The sequence below is a fragment of the Myotis myotis genome, unplaced genomic scaffold (assembly GCF_014108235.1).
Source record: "Myotis myotis isolate mMyoMyo1 unplaced genomic scaffold, mMyoMyo1.p scaffold_m19_p_10, whole genome shotgun sequence".
NCBI lineage: Eukaryota > Metazoa > Chordata > Mammalia > Chiroptera > Vespertilionidae > Myotis > Myotis myotis.
This window is the reverse complement of record NW_023416314.1, coordinates 58,930,806-58,951,469: the sequence shown is the minus strand read 5'-3', so window position 1 is coordinate 58,951,469 and position 20,664 is coordinate 58,930,806. Positions and strand designations below refer to the sequence as shown.

Below are 20,664 nucleotides of genomic sequence, written 5' to 3'. Positions count from 1 at the left end.
CTGGATTCAAATATGAATTCGGATACTTCCCATCTACATGACCCTCAGAAAGTGATATATTCTCTCAGTTCAATTTCTTCATCTGGAAGTTACGTGATGAAAACAACCTGCAGGGTTACTGTTAAAGTTAAATGAGATGATGTTTATGAAAAGCTCACCATAGTATACTTGATTAACTATGCACTTGAACCAGACCATCTGGAGGAAAACATACTATGATGACTGATCTTATTGCACACCCACTAATCTCTAGTGAAGTCATACTCTTCTCGCTGACAGTTTCTCACGTTCTCTGTCATCAAATCTCCCACACTCCTTCTCCTACTCATGCTCAGCTGACACTTGGCTTTGTATTTCAGTAAAAACATAGAAGGACTCAGAAGAGACCTTCCATGTGCTCCCACTATCACAGTCACCAACCTGCCTGCATCCCGTGTCCTTATTGCCATTTGATGTAGTATAAGACATATTTATCAATGTATTGATTGCTTTCTCTACCAAGATGTAAGCTATTTAGGGACAAGGCCTTCCTCTGTTTTGTTCACCACTGCATCCCCAGCAACTAGGACAGTGCCTGGTACATAGTAAACACTCATAAATATTTGCTGAATAAATTCACAATAAATGCTAGATGCTCAATAAATTGTCACTAATCTTAGATATTTTCCTAGATTCCAACTGTCTAGTGGGGAAGATGGTCAATGCACAAACATTGACCATTCATTGCAATAACTACAGTGACACAGAGAGAGGAGCCCACACAAACTGCTGTGACCACACAGAAGAGGGAGGTGGGGGATGAACGGTATTTACTAGAACAGATGATCTTTATTCAAGTCTTGGCTCTGCTAGTTCTTGTCTCTTTGATTTTGGATTAATTACTTCAGTTCTATCAGCCTCATTTTCCTCATGTGTAAAATGATTGTAATAATAATGTGGACTTTGTGAAGATGTTGCTAGGATTAAATTGAGAAATAAATATAAAATACTGAGCTCAGTGCCTGACATAAAGTAATGCTTTTTAAAAAATTCTGAATGTATTAAATATTTATAAAATGACACATTAATTCCAGGATACAAACAAACTGATGACACTGATGGTAATCAGAACTAGAAAGTTGTCTTTGTACTTAATCCTTGCCTTGCAGATGAAAAAGAGGGTTTCTTCAAGGCATATGAGTTGATAATATTCTCTTCACATCTAAATTCTTTAAAAAATGTAAGGAAGAAGACTGGCAATGGAGTAGGAAAAGTGATAGAAGAAAAAGGGGCAAATGATGTTGGTAGTTCAGAGAGTTGTAGTGAAGGCAGTAAGATTTGATCAGATTCTGAATTATTTTGATGATGGAGCTAACAGATTTTCTTGAGATACTGGATGTACAGTATAAGGGAAAAAGGGGAATCAAGGGTGGTTCTGCTGCCAGAGAGATGGAGTTGCCCTCAACTGAGATGGAAAAGACTGTGTGAGGAGCAGGATTATCTAACACAATTGAGTCTCATTGTTAGAGGATCATTTTTCCTCTTTTTTTTTTCTTTATTACTCCAAGTAAATTATTCTATAAATCCCCTTTTTGGCTATCCATCATATATTTTGCTGGGTCACTTTATTCTGAGGTAGAAACTCTCATTATGCCCCATTAAAGTTAGAGTTTGGAGACTGCTTCCTCCTGGAATGACCATATTGTTTTTCTTTCCTTTATCTTCCTTATTGAGATTATCTACTTGTATATACAGTCATGAGATTGTGCCTAATTTGGGCCTGAAATTTATTTCATCCAAGTATTAAGCTTACACATGAAATATATATATGTCAATTGCTGGTATTTTCATCTATAGAAACCCTTTAACTATTACTAAATAACACAGCCACTTTCTCCCAAGTTTGCTGACCATCCCAGCTTCAGCAAACATTTCTAACTCACAGATTGAAATTAGGTTTATAGTTAATCAGACTTTTCACTGCTATCCTTAATTTTATTTCAAACTATCTGTTGCCAGGGAGGTAAATTTGGCCCAGACTTTGAACCAATGTCTGAATGACCAAAATCCTTCCGAGGGCAATAGTTCATTCCTGAGCCACTCTCATGTTTTTAATCAAAAATATAACATGATTATTTTCATGTAAGGGAAAGTTGACCATAAGATCTTACCATGCCACTGTTGTTTCTCTCTCCTCCTGTTCACCCAAATGCTCTTTACTATGCCTCTGCTCCAAGTTCATGGCTCTCTTAACTGGAGGAAAAAGGGAGAGGGAAAGGACCTAACAGGCTTTGAGGTCTGTGTCCAGGCACCGTGTGAAGCCCAGAAGTTGCATTTTATCCTTTATTCTTTACATCCCCAAACTGAAAGGACTGCCTCTTTTACATAGAAAAAAGTGAGGCCCAGATCATTTATGAAACTAAGTCAAGTTCACAGAGCAGAGAGTCAAAGCCAGCTCTGCTGACTCCAAAGCCTTATTTCCTTTCATAACACGGTATTCCACAGGTGAAGAGCATTCTTGACATACAACACTCTTTCACTTTCTCTCTAGTCACCTTTTTTTTTTTTTTTGAAAAAAATGTATATACCTCCATTGTTATATTACAGCCTTGCATTTTAGTGTGTAATTATGTCTATTTCCTAGGCTTGCTTACCTTCTTATCTGTAGTTTATGGTTTAGCTCAGGGATGCATATAAATAACAGGTCAAATCATTGCTAAAGGGCTTCATTGGGATGCGAGTTGGACTCTGCAGGTGAAATTTGGTCAAACAGAAAGAATGGAATAGACTATCTGGGAAACAAGGAGAACTTGGATAAGAGTAAGAATTCATATGCTTGTGGGCGTGGCACCAGATTGTGGGATAATGGGAAAACGTTGGACTTCATTGTGCCACAGTGAGACACAGAGCAAAAGGAAGGAGAGACGATGTTGGGCAACAGGAAAATTACCCTACAGAGTTGTGCAAACCAGGTGTGAACACAGAGGCCATATTATTTTAATATTATTTTAGACATGAGATGATGAAAAGCTCCAACCAGACATGAGATGATAAAAGTAAACTAAATTGTGGGCAAAAGAGAAAACCAAAGCAGTATATCCCCCCTATAACCTGTTGAGTATCAGTCTTTTCTGGACAAACATACAATATGCATGGAATTTTGACAGCCAGTGGGAAAAAGGAGAAATGAATTTCACTAATAAGATTCAGCATTTTTTCTTTCTTTGTAAACAAATACACTGCTCAGGAGCGTCAAGCAACCTCTCAGGACCAGCTGGTCTGTATAGTTATTTACATCCGCCATCAAGGGAAACTTGTGAAGATTGAGTTAATCCGTAAAGCATGACATTGCCCTTCACTTAGCATTGCACTACTCTAGAGGATAAGTAGACACTTTTTCTATCATGCAGATAAAGATTTGGAGGCATAAAAAGGTTAAGTAACTTGCTCAAGATCATAGACCTAGCAACACCTAAGATCAAGAGCACTCTTAACTTCAACGCTACACTCTTCTCTTAATAGCAGTTACAGACTGAGAAAAATGCAGAATTTTGAGAAAAAAAATTTAGTAATGTTAGAGCATTCATTGAATAGAACAGAGGCTAAAAGTCAGCTAATTTGTTTGATTATTACTTATTTATTTTTTGCCACATGCACATTTAAAAGTTTGGTACTGAAACTTAAAAAGAAGAAATTTAAGTATGATAGAGATATTTATTACCCTCAAACTAAAGTTGTGTAGTTCTGTGATCTGCCACTTTGAAAAAGCAAAGTAGAGTCAGAAGTGAGAGGTAACAATTTTTTAACCAGTTGTCGTGTGTGTGTGTGTGTGTGTGTGTCTGATGACTCTCCTGGTGTGTAGGCATTAGCAAAAATGGCAAGCTAAAAATATAACATATGTGCAGGTTTGGTAAAAATGAAACCAGCATATAAAGTGGTCCAACTTTACTTCTTGAAATTGCCACACTTTTACATTTTCTAAATGTATAAATGCTAAATTTAGAGTCCAACTGCCAATGTTATAAAACCCACTTCTAGTCTGCAAGAAAAAGTAAGCCTAGTTTCTGAGAAAATAAAGTTTTTCATTCATTGAACAGAGCTCATTCTACTTTTACTCTGTTTGAAAAAAAATAGAAACATAAAAAGGAAATTTACTTTAGTGTAACTATAGAAAATTGTTTTTCCAATAGTAAAAAAGGTATATTTTCCTTAATTTTTGATGTGGTAAGTGTACTGAAAAAAAAAAAAAAACACATGAAAAGGAAGTAGACTGTAATAATTCTTCCTTGAAATAGATTTGCTTTAGGTTCTCAAAAATATCCTCAAACTTTTTAAAAGCTTTTAAATACATCAGCTTTTAAAATATATAATTAAAAACACATGGCCAGGATGTTATTAATTTAAACATTTTTCTATTTATTATTTTTTAAATTGAGGTAAAATCCTATATAATAAAGCGGTAATATGCAAATTGACTGTCATGCCCTCACACAAGATGGCCGCCCCCATGTGGTCACAAGATGGCCGTGCCCATGTCGTCACAAGATGGCCACCACAAGATGGCCGGTGTGGGAGGGCAGTTAGGGGTGACCAGGCCAGCAGGGAAGGGGAGTTAGGGGGGACCAGGCCTGCAGGGGAGGGCAGTTAGGAATGACCAGGCTGGCAGGGGAGGGCAGTTGGGGGTGATCAAGCCAGCAGGGGAGCAGTTAGGCATTGATCAGGCTGGCAGGGGAGTGGTTAGGGCGGGGGTCCTCAAACTACGGCCCACGGGCCACATGCGGTCCGCCGAAAACATTTATCTGGCCCGCCGGGTGTTTTTGCCACCACTGTGTGCATAGGAATTTGTTTATATATTTTTTTTAAACTATAGTCCGGCCCTCCAATGGTCTGAGGGACAGTGAACTGGCCCCCTGTTTAAAAAGTTTGAGGACCCCTGGGTTAGGGGGTGATCAGGCTGGCAAGGGAGCTGTTAGGGGCAATCAGGCAGGCAGGCAGGTGAGCAGTTAGGAGCCTGCAGTCCCGGATTGTGAGTTGGACATCCCCCAGGAAGTCCCAGATTGGAGAGGGTGCAGGCTGGGCTGAGGGACACCCTTCCCTCCCCCAAGTGCACAAATTTCATGCACCAGGTCTTTAGTTGGTACATAACATTATATTAGTTTTAGGTATATAGCATAATAATTTGATCTTTGTATATACTACAAAGTGATCCCAACAATAAGTCTAGTGTGTGTGTGAGACATCTTTATCCATTCATATATCAATGGACACATCGGTTGTTTCCATATATTGGTTATTGAGAATAACATTGCAATAAATACAGGGTGCTTATATCTGTTGGAATTAGTGTTTTGGTAGAGATTAAAGAACAGGACAACTGACTTCCTATCTTACAGGTTGTTATATGTTTCTCTTGAATATAGATTCTACCCCCATCCTGTTTGCTACTTCCCTGGTTTAGCCTCTCAGTGTCTTTTGCAGGATCATTTCTAGGCTGTGCTATGGTCACCCTGCTCCCAGTCACTACCCAGACCAGTCCATTCAACACAGATGACCAGGCCAGGACCTTTCTACAACACAGATCCAGTCACTTTACTGTCTTTTGTAAAATGAATACAAACCAAGAAACAAAGGGGTACAGTGGAGAAAGGGGAATGCAACAAGAGAAAAACAATGCTAAGGAGACATTCACAAATGTATAAGCATTTAAGAAATTATATACCTTTGGTCAAAATCAGAAGGATTCAACTCTGTAAAATGCATTCTAAAAAAAAAAGCAAAGTAATCTTCTTATTAAATTTATCAGGATCTTAAACTCATTTCTCTGGCTTTATAACATAAGACTGAGAACTAATGGAGGGAATATACCTGAGCTCTATGTTGAGAAACTCCCTTGCCAAATGGTTTAGGACTGAGACTCTTAATAGGAACTTACGCCTCTTCATGGTTTGGCTCCTTCCTTCTGTCCTGTGGACTAATAATTTTAACTTTACCAGCATTGAACTAATTGCAGATTCCTAAACCTACTCTGCTATTTTATACTTCTGTGATTTTCCACAGGCCTTTTTCTCTGTTGAGAATTTCTTGACTCTCTATCTTTGTCTGACAAACTGATTCTTCAAAATCCAGCTAAACCATGACTTCCCTTTGGGGACCCTTTTCTCATCTCTTCAGATTCCTTCCTCTATGTTGTAATTAACCTTCTATGCGTGCCGTCATGGACTTAATGTATTTTACTTATTTGTTTTCATGGCTTGTGCACCCTCCTAGATTTGATACATCCTGGAGGACAGAATCTATCTATCTATCTATCTATCTATCTATCTATCTATCTATCTATCTATCTATTTAACTTGGTATTTCCTTAAAGAGCTTCCAGCACAAAATAGGTACCCAATCTATGTGCCACTGGAGAGGACATTGTGAGGGAATGATTATTATCCACGTCTTCCTCCCAGCTGTGCCTGTCCCATGACAAAAGCCTTTTCTGGCAGATTATCATCTGTCTCTTCAATTTTGAGTTCCACATCCAGTGCCAAGGGAAGATCAAGGGAAAGTGGTCTGCATCTTGACGCCAGATTTTAAAAGGCTCTCCTCACTCTAAGGAAAGTGCAGAAGAGGAGGAATTGCCACTGAGGACCGAAAACCTAACAAAGGCCTTTCACAAATGTCACTGAGTCTGTTTACATGTTCTGGAGTACAAATGTTTGAAAATATGCAGCGACAGTAAAATAACGTGTCAAGTTCTACGGGCAAAAAGCCATAAAAGCAATACTCTCTAAAATGGCCCATTAATTTCTACTTTAACCCACCAACTGCACAGCTTGAGAATATATTTTAAAAATCTGATCTTGTTTTAAACCATTAAAATATTTTCCAGTGTCTAAATAGCAGCCAGTTCTCCTTATATTATTCATGATTGCCGTGTGACCAGCTTTTTCCACTACTTAACTGAGTGTGGTATCATTTCCATTTTGCTACTGCCTGATAGCATTGAGAAATGTAAGCTATAAACTGTGCTCGTCAAGCAATATTAATGGGAGGGGGGTGGCCATATCCTTTTATAATGCTTAAAAGCTTAAGCTGTAATAATAAGAAGTTGGCTTTTATTCCCTGAAATAATTAAAAGAAGAGCCTGAAGGAAATGAAAGTAAAATCCAACAGGATTACAAAATTAGGGCAGGGTTAAAGAAAAGTATTTTGAGTGCCAGAAGAAATTTAAAGAAAATAATAATACATTTGTGATTCTGCTATTTGACCCAATTGCTACTCGGTTATGTAACTGGAGAGTCTGTGAAGTAACTAGCAATGCACTCACTGGGGAAGGCAAGAAAAACATATTTCCCTGGGTACTCATATGGATCCCGCCAGCTGGCTGGGCTTGAGAAAGAGGAAAATGATTCCTGGTGGTTTAGACAGAAAGCACTGGAACAAAATTGTGTCAGTTGTCAGAATGGTGAGGCTAAGGGACTAGAGTAGTGCTTCTCAACCTTCCTAATGCTGCGACCCTTTAATACAGTTCCTCATGTTGTGGTGACTCCCAACCATAAAATTATTTTCGTTGTTACTTCATAACTGTAATTTTGCTACTGTAATGAATTGTAATGTAAATATCTGATATGCAGGATGTATTTAGGTGACCCCTGTGAAAGGGTCGTTCAACCCCCAAATGGGTCACGACCCACAGGTTGAGAACTGCTGGACTAGAAGTAACTAGTTCCTTTATTTATTTTTATTGATTTCAGAGAGGAAGTGAGAGGGAAAGAGAGATAGAAACATCAATGATGAGAAAAAAATCATTGATCGGCTACCTCCTGCACCCTCCCTCTCCACTGGGGATTGAGCCCACAATTGAGGCATGTGCCCTTGACCAGAATCAAACCCAGGACCCTTCAGTCTGCAGAACAATGCTCTATCTAACTGAACCAAACCGGCTAGGGCTAGGGACCTAGTTCTTTGCAAGACTGGCCTATGCTTGAAGTGGAAGGAACAGTCATACCCTGTTGATAACCACAGGACAAGGTCAAGCTGTGTGGTTGAAGTTGATTAATTAGTAACATTTCCTTACCCATTACCAAACTGTTATACTAGTAAGCCTAGCATTTAAAAGCACGGAGAGTTACTGCACACATCTGAGATTTTCAGAATTGAAAGGAGTAAGGTACTATCTTTTGATCTTGGGATATGACCCAGAATTCCCAGAGAGGTGTTACAAAATTCAAGGAGCCTGGTCAAAGAGGCAGAGGTCCAATATTTCCGGTTAACAGTGGAAAAGATTGTTAGTGTGTTTGTAGAAGTTGAGATTCTAGAAAATACATAATCATCATGTTTCTAGAATTTGCCTTTGTCCCACATAATCTTTGATACAAATTTTCAAAATACACAGAGTGTGAATTATTAACACTTCCCACTTCTCTTTAGTGCCTCTTCTTGAGCTGTAATTATTGTGTATCTCCTAAGAGTCATACTTTAAAAATACCTATATTAATATTTATTTTATCTTGTCTCTCTGCTCAAGAATGAAGTCTTTTTTTCTCCATAGCATTCATTAATGCAGATTTCCTGAACATTTATGTGGTCACAGGTTCCCTAGAGACCCATATAAATTTTCCCCAAGCAAATGTGCTGTGCACACTTACACACATGCATACAAACACACACAAAGACACTCATATAAACACAGCATGGGGTTCATGGATCACACAATTTTATCTGTGGATACCAGGTTAGGAATTCCTGCGTTATTGATTTGGTGTTATTCTGGCCTTGGGTCAAATTATTAAGAAGGGCAACTCTGGTTTGTTCTGCCACTATGCAGCGGACACTTTCAGAATGTCTGCTGTGCCAGGTTTCACAGCATATGACAAGGATACAAGTTTGCTGTGTTTCTTTCCTTCCTGTCTCTTGAGAATGTCTAGAATGGATCTATATTTCTTTTCATCACTATCCAAATGACCTGTGTTGGTAAATCATTAGCCATTCCACATAAATTACCATAACATTTTAACAAAAGCACAGGGGTTTGAATTTGATTCTGAGCAAATTTCTTCCCATACGAGTTTTAAACGACATTGAAGACCATGACAAGGTTACCTGGGAAAAACAATTCTCTTTGGAGTTTTTCTCTGGCCTGCTGTGAAAAGCATCTCTTCTTCAGCCAATCAGCTTCAAATTCACTGTAATGTTCGCTTGGCCATGTGATAAGAACCTTATAACACAGAAAGCAAATATCACCTATATGTATATTATGCTTCTGTATACTTAGTTCTCCACTATTGCCCTGTTTCTGGATGTCATTTAAGATAATCAGGGAATCAATTCCCCCCCCCCCCCGCCCTTTTTGCATATGTACGCACAGGCATAGAATAAGCTTTTGAAAAACAAGATCACTGAAAGCCACTGGGATCTATCTGAGTTCTGAGGCCCCTTAAATATCACACAAGCAATAAAACCTGGCTAGACCTGACATTCTTGTTCTGTATTCTCTAAACCTGTGATTTCCAAACTTTTTGCCATGACTTGAAGTTAGAGTATCAGAAATAGTAATGATGTGACCAGGCAGATAATAATAATAGCACAAAATAACACCACATTGAGTGCATACTGTATAATGAGCACTACAGACATAACTCATTAGTCCTCATGCAACTCTAGGGAGAAGGCATTACTATCATTGACATTATTTCAGGTGGGGGATGTAGGAGTAAATACTATTTCTATGGTCACACAACTAGCATGCAGAGAACCCTGGGAGTAAAGTGCTCCAGTGGAGATGAAGACAAGGGTGTGAGGAGGGTGACCTTGCTGGTCACCTTTGCTTCTCTGGTAATTATCCTAGTATTTGGAAGAGAGAAACATAGGATGGTGGCCACATCTAGTTTGTGGTTTTGAGAGCTATGCTTTTGGGAATTCTAGAATAATCCTTGCACAGCTACTCACTAATTTTGAGTGCTTACTATAATGCTAGGCACTAGGAGAAACATTTTACCCATATTATCTCATTGAATCCTCACATTATCTCTCTGAACAAATTCTGTTAGTACCCCTAGTTCACAGATGAGTAGACCAAGGCCCAGGAGCATTCTTTTTATTATAGAAATAGTTTGTTTGCGTCTTTAAGGCTGTCAGTCACTAAAGGAATAATGAGCAACATTAGATTTTATGAACAATAGTCACAGTAATAAAAATAGTAGGAATAATAACAGAATCTTTCAGTTACTGAGCAGACTTACTTTGCACCCAGCACTACCCAAGCCTGATGACATGTATGATCCAATAATAATTCATTATTTACATTATTGGACATCCACCCCTTTATTTATCTTGGGAAGGAAGGGAGAAATGGTAATTTAGAGATAATTACCCTTTTTCTGTCAAAAGACAAGTCTTTAATACCAATGTTCACATCAAGAGATTCCACGAGAAATTTCCGTGCTTTTGCAGAATCCAGGTAGCAGCTGGGGCACTGGCAGTTGTCCCGCAGCCACACGGCAGGGTAGAAGGACTCCGTACCATCCTGCCAGAGAATCTGCATCAGATGAGCCCCATCCAGCACTTCTGCCTTCTGGATGGCGCAGTGCATGTTTCTGGTCCTTGCAGGTAGATCTCGTCAGCTACCTGCTAATGCAAATCAGTGTTACAAGGCATCTCAGGCAGATTGGGTCTGAACTTGACCTCTAAGAGTGTAAACCATTCGAGTAGACCCTGGCTTCGGCTATTTGCTCACCTGCCAGAGTTTGCGGTTTGACTTAGCAGCGCTGGGACCTTTGTCCTGGTGAGAGTATTTCGTATGTTGTAAATAGAAACATATTGACTAAAAGTCAATAAGATAAATATGCTGAGTCAGGATCCAAAGAATTCCTTGTTTTTCTCACAGTCATTTTAAAGAATAAATTCAGAACCACTGACATGGGCACCTTTAAGTTCTGTCTGTATAAAAGCTCTGGAATTTTTGTAAGAGAGAAAAAAAATGCTCCGTAGATTGAAAGCACAACAATCATACCTGTACTATTTTAATGGATGCCTAATTGTACATGCCATTTAAAGAAAAGAATAGTTTATTGATTTTTGGAGAGAGAGGAAGGGAAAGAAATATCATTGTGAGAGCACAACATCTATCGACTGCCTCCTGTATGCCTCCTATCGGGGATGGAGTCCACAACCTGCCCATGTGCCCTGACTGGGAATTGAACTGGCAACCCTTTGTTGCCTGGGAGGATGTCCAACCAACTGAGCCACACAGGCCAGGGCTGCACATGCCTTTTGAAAAAAAAATGTTTCTGTGACACAAAATTAGTAAGCTTGTTCCAATAAGGAGACTATTAATGCAATTTTAAATTATACTTGAAGAGGTACTGTAATCCAATACATTGTACTATTTCTATTCTATCATTTATTTTCTTTAACTTATATAGTATATTTTCTCAAAGTGATATAAAAGTTCCTGGGCTCTGCAAAGAATGTGTTTGGTTTGTTCGCTGAAGATTTTCTGTTTGAGGAGAGTGCACCTTGAGATTTTGGTTAGTTTACTCTAACACTTTCATGAGCATGTTCATGGCTTTCCTTGGGAATGCATTGCTTCTTTTCATGAAGAAAGCCACCAAATTTGAGAAGATGCAGTATTGGCGGGAAAGGGAGTCAAGTGAGAGAGCAGGCTTACTTTGCACCCAGCACTACCCAAACCTGAGGACCTGTGTAGTGCTGTGGACTGAGCACCTCAGTGTTGCTTCTGACTCCAATCATGGCTATAAATTTGACCTTCAGAAATTATATCAATGTTCTAAATCTCACTTTCTTCATATGTCATTCTCCAGGAAGCTAAACTTAGATGGAAGAAATAGAATTTATACTGAAGAAGTAGAACTTCTTAATTTCTTTCATGCTATAATTAGGTCATCATTAATAGAAGGTGGCATGTGACAATAGAAACAAAGCTTCATTGTCTTGGGATGAAGGGGAGGCACACACACACGCAGAGTGATTGCTTAACTAGTATCTTCTATGTACCAGGCACAGCAATTGTCAATGGAGGGTTCAGTGACAAGCAAGACTAAATAGCTCTCCATCTTTCTTAAACTTATATATAGGAAAACTTGATACATCATTAAAAGAACTTAAAAAATACTTCCCACAACATTAAAATAAAACAGCGTTTAGGTGATTGTTTTACATATACTTCATTAGCTTGGATAATGTAGTCAGGTTATGAAGGAGGGCCAAGACAAAAAAAAGGCCTCTTTTTTTCATTTAGATAATCCCTCTAAAGTTATCTAATGATGAAAAGGAAAATACAATTCATTGGGACTCATGCTTATTCCCACGTGGGAACTCCCATCTATTTTCTCTTAATAATTTATATAGCAACAGGAGAGCGCTGTTACCTAAAAAATCATAAAAAATCTAATTTAGTTCAAACCTGGGTATTTATCTCAGATTGAAAAAGAGGCCCTCAGGAAGTCCCAATGTCAGTTTCTCTGCAGAATGAGTAGGGAATTTAGTTTTCCTGATAGAAGGGGCAGCTGGCAGGTTTTCTCATAAGAATGGTTTCCAAGGACAGTGATGGTTCCAGTCAGTCTGGCATAGTGTAACCAGGCCATTAAATCACACATGGTACACATGGACAAAGTGGGAAAGTGTAGTAAATTTTATCTAAGTCAGGGGTTGGCAATAATTTTTGTAAAAGGACAGATAGTACATATTTCAGGGCTTGTAGGCTACATACAGTACCTGTTGCCTATTCTTGTTTTATTTTTCCAAACATTGTAAGAATATAAAAGCTATCCTTACCTCATGGGCTGTAGAAAAATAGGCTGTAGGCAATATCTGGCAAAGGGTTGCCTGTCCTTGGTCAAGTTACCTAAGTCATGCTTTCACTAAAGTGGAATAGAACCACGCTTAACTACAGAAAACGGCCCTCTTTTTCCTCCTCAGATATCAGGTTAAACCTATTCAAATATATACTAAGTATCTTTGTGCCTGCTGCAGTAGTGGGTACAAAGATCACCATGAAGTTCTAGACCGCAGGGAAAAGCAAGATAATTATGAAAGTCAATAAAAAATAAGTCTGGGCAGAAATGGCATTCATAGTTGTCTGAGAGGCTCCAGGACACCACCTTGGAGAAAATGGCAATTTGAGTAAGCTGTAAAGACTTTGTGATCAATGTTACTGAATGCATGCTCATTCCATCTTATTTTATTTCTCCCTCATTCTTTTTTTTTTTTAAATCCTCACCTGAGGATATTTTTCCATTGATTTTTTTTAGAGAGTGGAAGAGAGAGGGAAAGACAGACAGAAATATTGATGTGAGAGAAACACATCCATTGGTTGCCTCCTGCACAAACCTTGACCAGAGCTAGGGCTAGAGAGGAGCCTGCAGTCAAGATACATGCCCTTGACTGGAATTGAACCTGGGACCCTACAGTCTGCAGATCGATGCTCTATCCACTGAGCCAAACTGGCTAGGGCTTTTCCTCCTTCATTCTTTAGCACAAGCATGTGACTAGTAATTTGCTATATTTTACATCTTCTCTTTGTAGCCAAGGTTAGTGTGTGATATGATACTGGTCAATGAAATATATCTGAAAGTTGCTGAATTTAGAACAATTTAAAAATAAGCAGACTTAGCTGCCACATGATGTTTCCCCTTCTTCATGCCTGGAATATTGATGTGGTGTTGGCAATGGAGCAGTCATTTTGCAAACATGAGGCAAGAAGCAGAAGATTAAAATCTAAAAGTAGCCTGGGCTCCCCATGGTTCTGTGAAATCATATGCCCACTACTGGATAGTCATGTCTGGACTTGTTTTTGCACAAGAAAAATAATAAACTCCTTACGGATATAAACCTCCATCTGCCAGCTTTTCTGGATATAGATAGGTTGGATCACATGCAGAAAAAATTGTGAAAGGTCATTCCAAGGAGAGGGGGCAAAATGAGCCAAGGAATTAAGATTTTCTGAGTTTGAACAACAGAAAATATTTGGTTTAGCTGGAGCCAAAGGCTATGAGAGACAATACAGGTTAAAAAAAATTAAAAGGTATGTTGTTACCAGATCAAGAAGCACTAGGCACACAGAAGTTTGGCCTCTATTCTGTTATAAATGGAACATTTAAAATATTTCTTGCAGGCAGGAGATTGACAAGGGAGATGATACTGAGTACAGTGTATTGGAGGCAGGTAAAAACACTAGAATTAGAGAAGTTGTTTGGAGTTTTAGTAGTGACGAGGTTAAGAATAAATGAGAATGCTGGGAGTGGATGTGTAGAGGAAAAGCTGGGAGGAGAGGTGTGAACCACATTGCAAAGTTCATTTGAAAGTGTCCCTCAGTGTTTGTCCTCATTAATTTCTCTTTGGCCCTTTTACTAAAAACCGTTTTATGAAAGAGAATGGCTGTTTTCTATTCTATAAGAAAACGATTCTTTGGTGAGCTTGCTTAAAAAGAACAATTACAATAATCTATTAACGATGATCAAGAAATGCAATGCAAAATGCAATTGTTCACACGGACAGCCATGTGAAAACGCGGATGTGTTACCAGGCATGTGGTTATACCAAGATTTCTTCTAGTACAAGGCTATCCTTTTTGGTGAGTGGAAAACAGACAGAGAAGGTAGATTCTGGCTTTCCGGCAAATAAATATCTACAGGCATGATGGAGAGCCCAGAGGCCAAATAGAAACAAGAAAAATTATTTACATGTATCCTATTTTGTTTATCTGGGTATTCTTTTTGGTACTTAACCTATTTGTAAACTGATGGATTAATCACTTGCTAAAATTACTTGCCAAGAACCAAAGGCAAAAACATATCTTAAAATATCAACACATGCGGAAAAACCTTTGTAGCTTCAAAGCACACTTTCTTTACCCGGAGACCATTTAATTTTTAAGGTACATTGAACAAAATAGCCAAGGGAGGTGTGAAGTACAGCGTAGGGGATACAGTCAATAATATCGTAATAACTGTGTATAGTGCCAGGTGGGTATTTAAAATATTGGGGGGACTACTCTGCAAAACATCTGATTGTCTAACCACTATGCGTCACAATTGAAATGAATACAAAACAGTTTTGAATGTGAACTGTAACTGAAAAATAAAATATTAAAAAATACATTTACAAATTGGTCCTGGCCTGTTAGTTCAGTTTTTGTAGACTATAATCATGCCCCCTTCATCCTCTCTCTTCTCTAAATCCACTCAATTTTTAAGGCAATTTTTCATAAGATGTGATATCTAGATTCTGCACCTTTTCAGTCTATACATGTTTTTCAAAAATGGTTTACAAGATACCATAGATGAAATATTTCTACTACAGGAAAACATGAAAACTAGTACTTTCTATGTAGGAAGAGTAAAGAATATCTAGAAGTTTTTTTTGATTTTTTTTTTTGTGAGTTTTAAAGAATAGTGGTAACTGCTTATGGGCAACTCGTTTGGTTCTAAAATAAGAATATTTGTTTTAATTATATTGATATTAAGGTTACAATAATAGTAGCAGTAGAAGTTTACTTTATTGAATGAATGCCTTTTCCTGCCACTCACTGTTCTAAGTGCTTCATGTATATTAACTCATGGGATCTTCACTACAACCCAATGAGAAATCTACTGCAATTACCCAAATAAGCAGCAAAAAAAGAGGTTAAGAGATATTAGCATATAGATAATAACAAAAGCCATCTTAAGCTCTTCAAGGGAGTAAGACTATTAAGAAAAATCTTGCTCATTTATTTTTTTTTATCATCCAAGTTCCATGTATGCTGATCTATAGTCTAAATTCAACTAATTTTCAGTACTGTAGTCATTAATGGGTTTGAAAATGTTTTGGTTGGGAAGGATTTTTATAAAACTTAAAATCAGATACATTGATTCTTAATGGATACATTGTTTGAAGGGTGCATTTTTCACCACAGTAAACGTTGTTCCTGTACTTAAAGATGGCTCTGTGCCCATGTCCTCATTATTGCTGAAGTGATCACACCTACAGACATCTGCACCAACAACACTAATTATAACCCAAACTTCTGCTTCAAGCTTCCTGTCTCTCTATTTCCTCCTCCTTTGTTTTTTCTCCTCTTCCTACCTAGCATGTTTGAACTGGAGAGAGAAAAGCACTTTTCCAGATATTAGGGGAACCTGAGACTCTTCCCCCAACCCACTTGACCAGTAGATATCCTTAGGAGGGTATTTCAAGAGAGGTTGCACCATCTGGACTTGGCTGATGGGAGGTTGCCTGAGGCACATGAGAGTGTGGAAGAACTGGAAAGACATGGGTGTTGCTGAAGTTAATTGTTTGAGTGTCTATGAAGGAGTTGGCGGGTCATTTCTACTCTTGACAATCCCTTTCTCAGCTGTAGGACAGGTGTGCGTGGCAATCCAAACCAAAGCACGGAGGAACGAACGGGAAACAGTTTCCCCCTTTAATGTCCCTTGGCTTATGTAAAGGTTTGTTGGGGCAAATGTGATGAACATTAAAAAAGAAAAAAGTTAAGGATCATCAGTATTTGAAAGCAAATTATAAAAATGTAGAAGCTGTATATGAGTGTAATATTTTAAAATCTATTTTTCGATTTCATCCACTTGACTTGTTAAAAGCGAGCCCATTTGAAGCATCATGAACATTTACATATTTGATAAACTATTGTGTTTCTCTGGAGGAAAGAAGTAGAAAAAAGCACCCTAACTGGTTTGGCTCAGTGGATAGAGCATCAGCCTGCAGACTGAAGGGTCCCAGCTTCGATTCCAGTTAAGTGTATGTACCTTGGTTGCAGGCACATCCCCAGTAGGGGGTGTGCAGGAGGCAGCTGATTGATGTTTCTATCTCTCTATCTCTCTCCTTTCCTCTCTGTAAAAAAATCAATAAAATATATTTTTTAAAAAAGGAAATAGAAAAAACTAGATAACTCTCTCTATATATATATATTTCTACTTCACAATTATAATTTAATTTATGAAATATCACATTAGTTTTGGAGGGGAGGAAGTAGTTTTTCCTGGCCTGAGAATCAGCTTGGATTGGTGGAGATTCCTATCTGATGAGATAGAGTTCTTTTAATTTCTTGGTGTGTGTGTGTGTATGTGTGTGTGTGCAAAAATTTCTCCACTCCCCACTCCCTTACCGTATTTTTTTTCCTTCAGAGTTATGGAAGTTTGCTTGAAACTCCTGTTTGGCACAACCAAGTTTGTTTTAGAGATTATCTTACTGCAGCAATGGGTGTGGTTTCTGTCTTTCTTTTTTATCTTTTTAAAAATTTGATGAATTCACATTTTGTAAGCTGGTTTCTCCAGCACTTTTTGGAAAGTCAAGAAAGTGGCTCTGAAAATTATTTTATGCGTTGACATTAGAAATGAAATAAAAAATAAACTTAGAACTAGAACTCTCAAACCAGAGAGAAACAACCTGGGATATCACCGGGTTTGGTGCAAGGAAAAGGGAAGCTCAGGGATGTTGGGTGTGACTTGTCTGAGCCCCCACTGCTGGTTAGTGGAAGAGAGTGTCCCAAAACAGCTTGGCCAGCCCATTGTGCACAAATAAAGTGAGTATTTTCTAATTCTAATAAAAGAAAGTGCAAACATTTTTTGAATGTGAATTACAACTAATTTGAATCATAGGTTTCAGATGGGATTCTCAGGAAGTTGATGTAGAAACTTCATAGTAACTATACATAAAATTAAAATTGAGGGAGACTAATAATATATACTTGAGGAGGCTGATTCATCTACTAGATTACTCATCACCCCAAATAAAAAGTAATTATTTCTTGACTGTTTTTTTTATTGGAAGACAAGAACAGAGTGAACTCATGTTACCAAACGTCAGTTAAAATTCATCTTCTCTTCCTTAGGTAAGTCAGCAGACCTGCTATTGTACTAGCAGGATCCCATGTATTTGACCTCTTGCTTCTACTAGTAGGTGGTAGGATCAGAAAATGATCAAAATGCAAGAAACATGCATACTGTAGGGGTGTATGGGTATAAGCTGTATATATAAAACCATTTATTCAGCACTTACTATGTTCTGGCTACTCTGATAGTGCTTTCTATGTGTTAACCTTATTTAATCTTCCTGACACTCCTATGAAATCAGTACTATCACTTCCATTTTATATATAATCTCTTTTAAAAACATGTTTTTACTGATTTCAGAGAGGAAGGGAGAGGGAGAGAAAGATAGAAACATCAATGATGAGAAGGAATCATTGATCGGCTATCCCCTGCATGTCTCACACTGGAGATTGAGCCTGCAATCCAGGCATATGCCCTGATCAGGAATCAAATAGTGACCTCCTAGGTCATAGGTCAACCCTCAACCATTCCAGTGGGCTATAGATGATCTTGAGCTTGGATAGGTGAAATAGCTGACTTGAAAGCAGAGGAAATAGGAATTTTTGACCACTGCCTAGTACTACATCATGGAGAACCTATGGCTGAATAATTTTCCAGGCAATAAATTCAATTCACCAAAAATGTACTGTTAAAATAGTAGCTAAAATCTCAATACAATTGGTTGTTAGTTGACCTCACCATGCTACATTTCATCCTTGGAGGGAGAAGACCAAAAGTTGTTTCCCAAATAATTGGATGCTCCCCCCACCCCCGCCACATTCCCAAACATTACATATTGCTCTTCCTTTATATTTCAACTTTTAATCATAAAACTCAATTAACTTTCACTTGGTAAGGTTGAGGTTGACCGGATTTTATTAGCAGTGTCTGAACTTTAATATCATTGGAATATATACACGCCCTAATCATTATACTTGCTGCATAAGGCCCTTCAACTTAGATATTATTTTATTTTTTAAAGTTGATTTAATAAGTGGCTGAGTTACTTAATAATTTATGAATATATGTTCAGCTGAATAACAAATTCTATAAAGCCATCAGAAGAACCAGTTCATTATCTTGACCAGGTTCACTATTCTGCTTGCTATTTTCTTTAAAGTCTTAAATTGTATGCACTCACTTGTTCCTAAATCATAAAAGGGAAAACTTTAGCTTTGCTCTGGTGGAATTGCCACATTCAGATTGGAACGCCAATGATCAAGGCGTCCCTTTACTGATGTAATGCAGAGTATTGATGCTAGACTTAAGAAAATTTCTAAAGCTCTGAACCAGAACATATATTCATTATGAGAAATTTTATATTCCAATGAAATTGATGCAAAATACCTGTCATATCTCCTCTTGAGCTACATTTAGGGAGCAAAACACTTGAAAGGGTGCACTATATCCTTCCTAAAGAAGCTTGGTACATCTAGCTTTTTGGGCTTAACAAAGGGCCAAGGTTTAATATGCAGTCACCTTTCTTTGGGTTGGGTTGTGAATTATTCAATGAGGAACATTCCCAACCAGAACACTCCTCCCCCACTCCCCCACCACCCAGTCTGCTTTTTAGACAGTCTTCTCTCTGTCCCCTCTGTATGCTTTCTGGATCAACTTAGGGATTGCAAAGTAAATTGACTGCTAGACTAAGCCAAACATAATTAGGAAAGAGAAGCTGCCAAGAAGTAATCAGATCCACTGCATTCCAAAATCAAGCCTGTTCCAAATGCCTGTTGGACCATCCTCATTGCAGCCTACGTGGCCATGAGATCCATGCACCTGGATTTCCAATAGGATGCTCCCCCCCGCCCCCGCACCCCACCACAACACATAGACCTGAATCCACAGACTCCTCAAAGAAAGGAAAGTTCAGCTCCATCATACCTGTTCTCAGATGTGCTTTAGACGCCAAACCATGCAAAATATACCAACGAAAGAAAATGTCTCTTAAATGTCCTTTGAGGAGGGAGCCTCCTGGTGTCTGTCACCTCCCAGATTGATCTGTCCCCAGTTTCCGATGTCTGATGTAGGGCTAGTAGTTGGGAACCTTTCTCTCTGCTCCTGGCAGCTCCACCGCAGCCCTGCCCCCAGACACAACTAAGGTTTGCAAATGAGGAGCGATGTCTCAATCAGAAGGTGTAGCAACTCCTGAGAGGAGCTTGGAAATTTTAAAGAAGAAAAGAAAAAAAAGAGCTTTTATGGCCTAGAGGGAAAGCAGTTAGAAAGAAAAGAATACTTTCACTATTGCAAGTGCCTGAAACCACAAAGCCCCAGGTTTTAATGAAAAGCATTACCTTAGTTCAGAACCTTCCCTGACAGAAGGAGGCGCAGGTCTCACCTGTCTTGTCTCCTGTCCCAGCGCCAGCCGCAGCAACAGCAGCAAGTGAAGGAGCTGTCACTCCCGTCCCACCTGTTCACAGTGACAGCTCTTTTATTGCAAAACTTGCTTGGAGAAAAGGCATTGAGATGCACATTGAACAGGGAGGAGCTACCAGCTCTCACCTGAGCAAGAGGTGAGGTGGTATCTACCCAGCCACCATAGAATATTCAATGTGAATATTCTATGGGAGCTTGATCAGTTGTCCAGGGCTGGTATAAGGCGGGAATGGGTCCCCCTGAGCCCTATGCCCTGCTTTCTCTGCTGCTTTGGCTGGAATGAACAGTAGCTGCCAGAGAGGACTTTTCTGAAGGCACCTGGTTGCCCAGTGACTTGACTCATAACACACAGCCCTTAGGGCAACAAAAGGGAAAGGCCAGGATGGGCAGACGGCCAGGGACCCAGAGCCTGGCTGCTGGGCATTCAGATGGGAAGTGCTCAGTGCAGGGGGAGGGCTGGTGGACAAGGTTAAAGTCCTAGCTCCTAACAGGG

At 38.9% G+C, this 20,664-nt stretch overlaps 1 protein-coding gene across 5 annotated transcripts in view; it reads right to left on the bottom strand.

The window, feature by feature from the left end:
- Nucleotides 1-20,454, bottom strand: part of BBOX1 (gamma-butyrobetaine hydroxylase 1) — a 58,316-nt gene extending 37,862 nt beyond the window's left edge. Inside the window, exons 1-4 of one of the 5 annotated variants that reach the window (XM_036325679.1) lie at nt 20,090-20,454; nt 19,680-19,953; nt 10,340-10,596; nt 9,070-9,184 (exon numbers count right to left, since the gene is read on the bottom strand). In XM_036325679.1, the coding sequence (XP_036181572.1) occupies nt 9,070-9,184; nt 10,340-10,558 (334 nt within the window). In that variant the 5' untranslated portion in view covers nt 10,559-10,596; nt 19,680-19,953; nt 20,090-20,454. The remainder of the gene's footprint in view (nt 1-9,069; nt 9,185-10,339; nt 10,597-19,679; nt 19,954-20,089) is intronic. The other 4 variants (XM_036325678.1, XM_036325681.1, XM_036325677.1 and 1 more) reach the window with 4 other exon arrangements.
- Nucleotides 20,455-20,664: the final 210 nt, after the last annotated feature.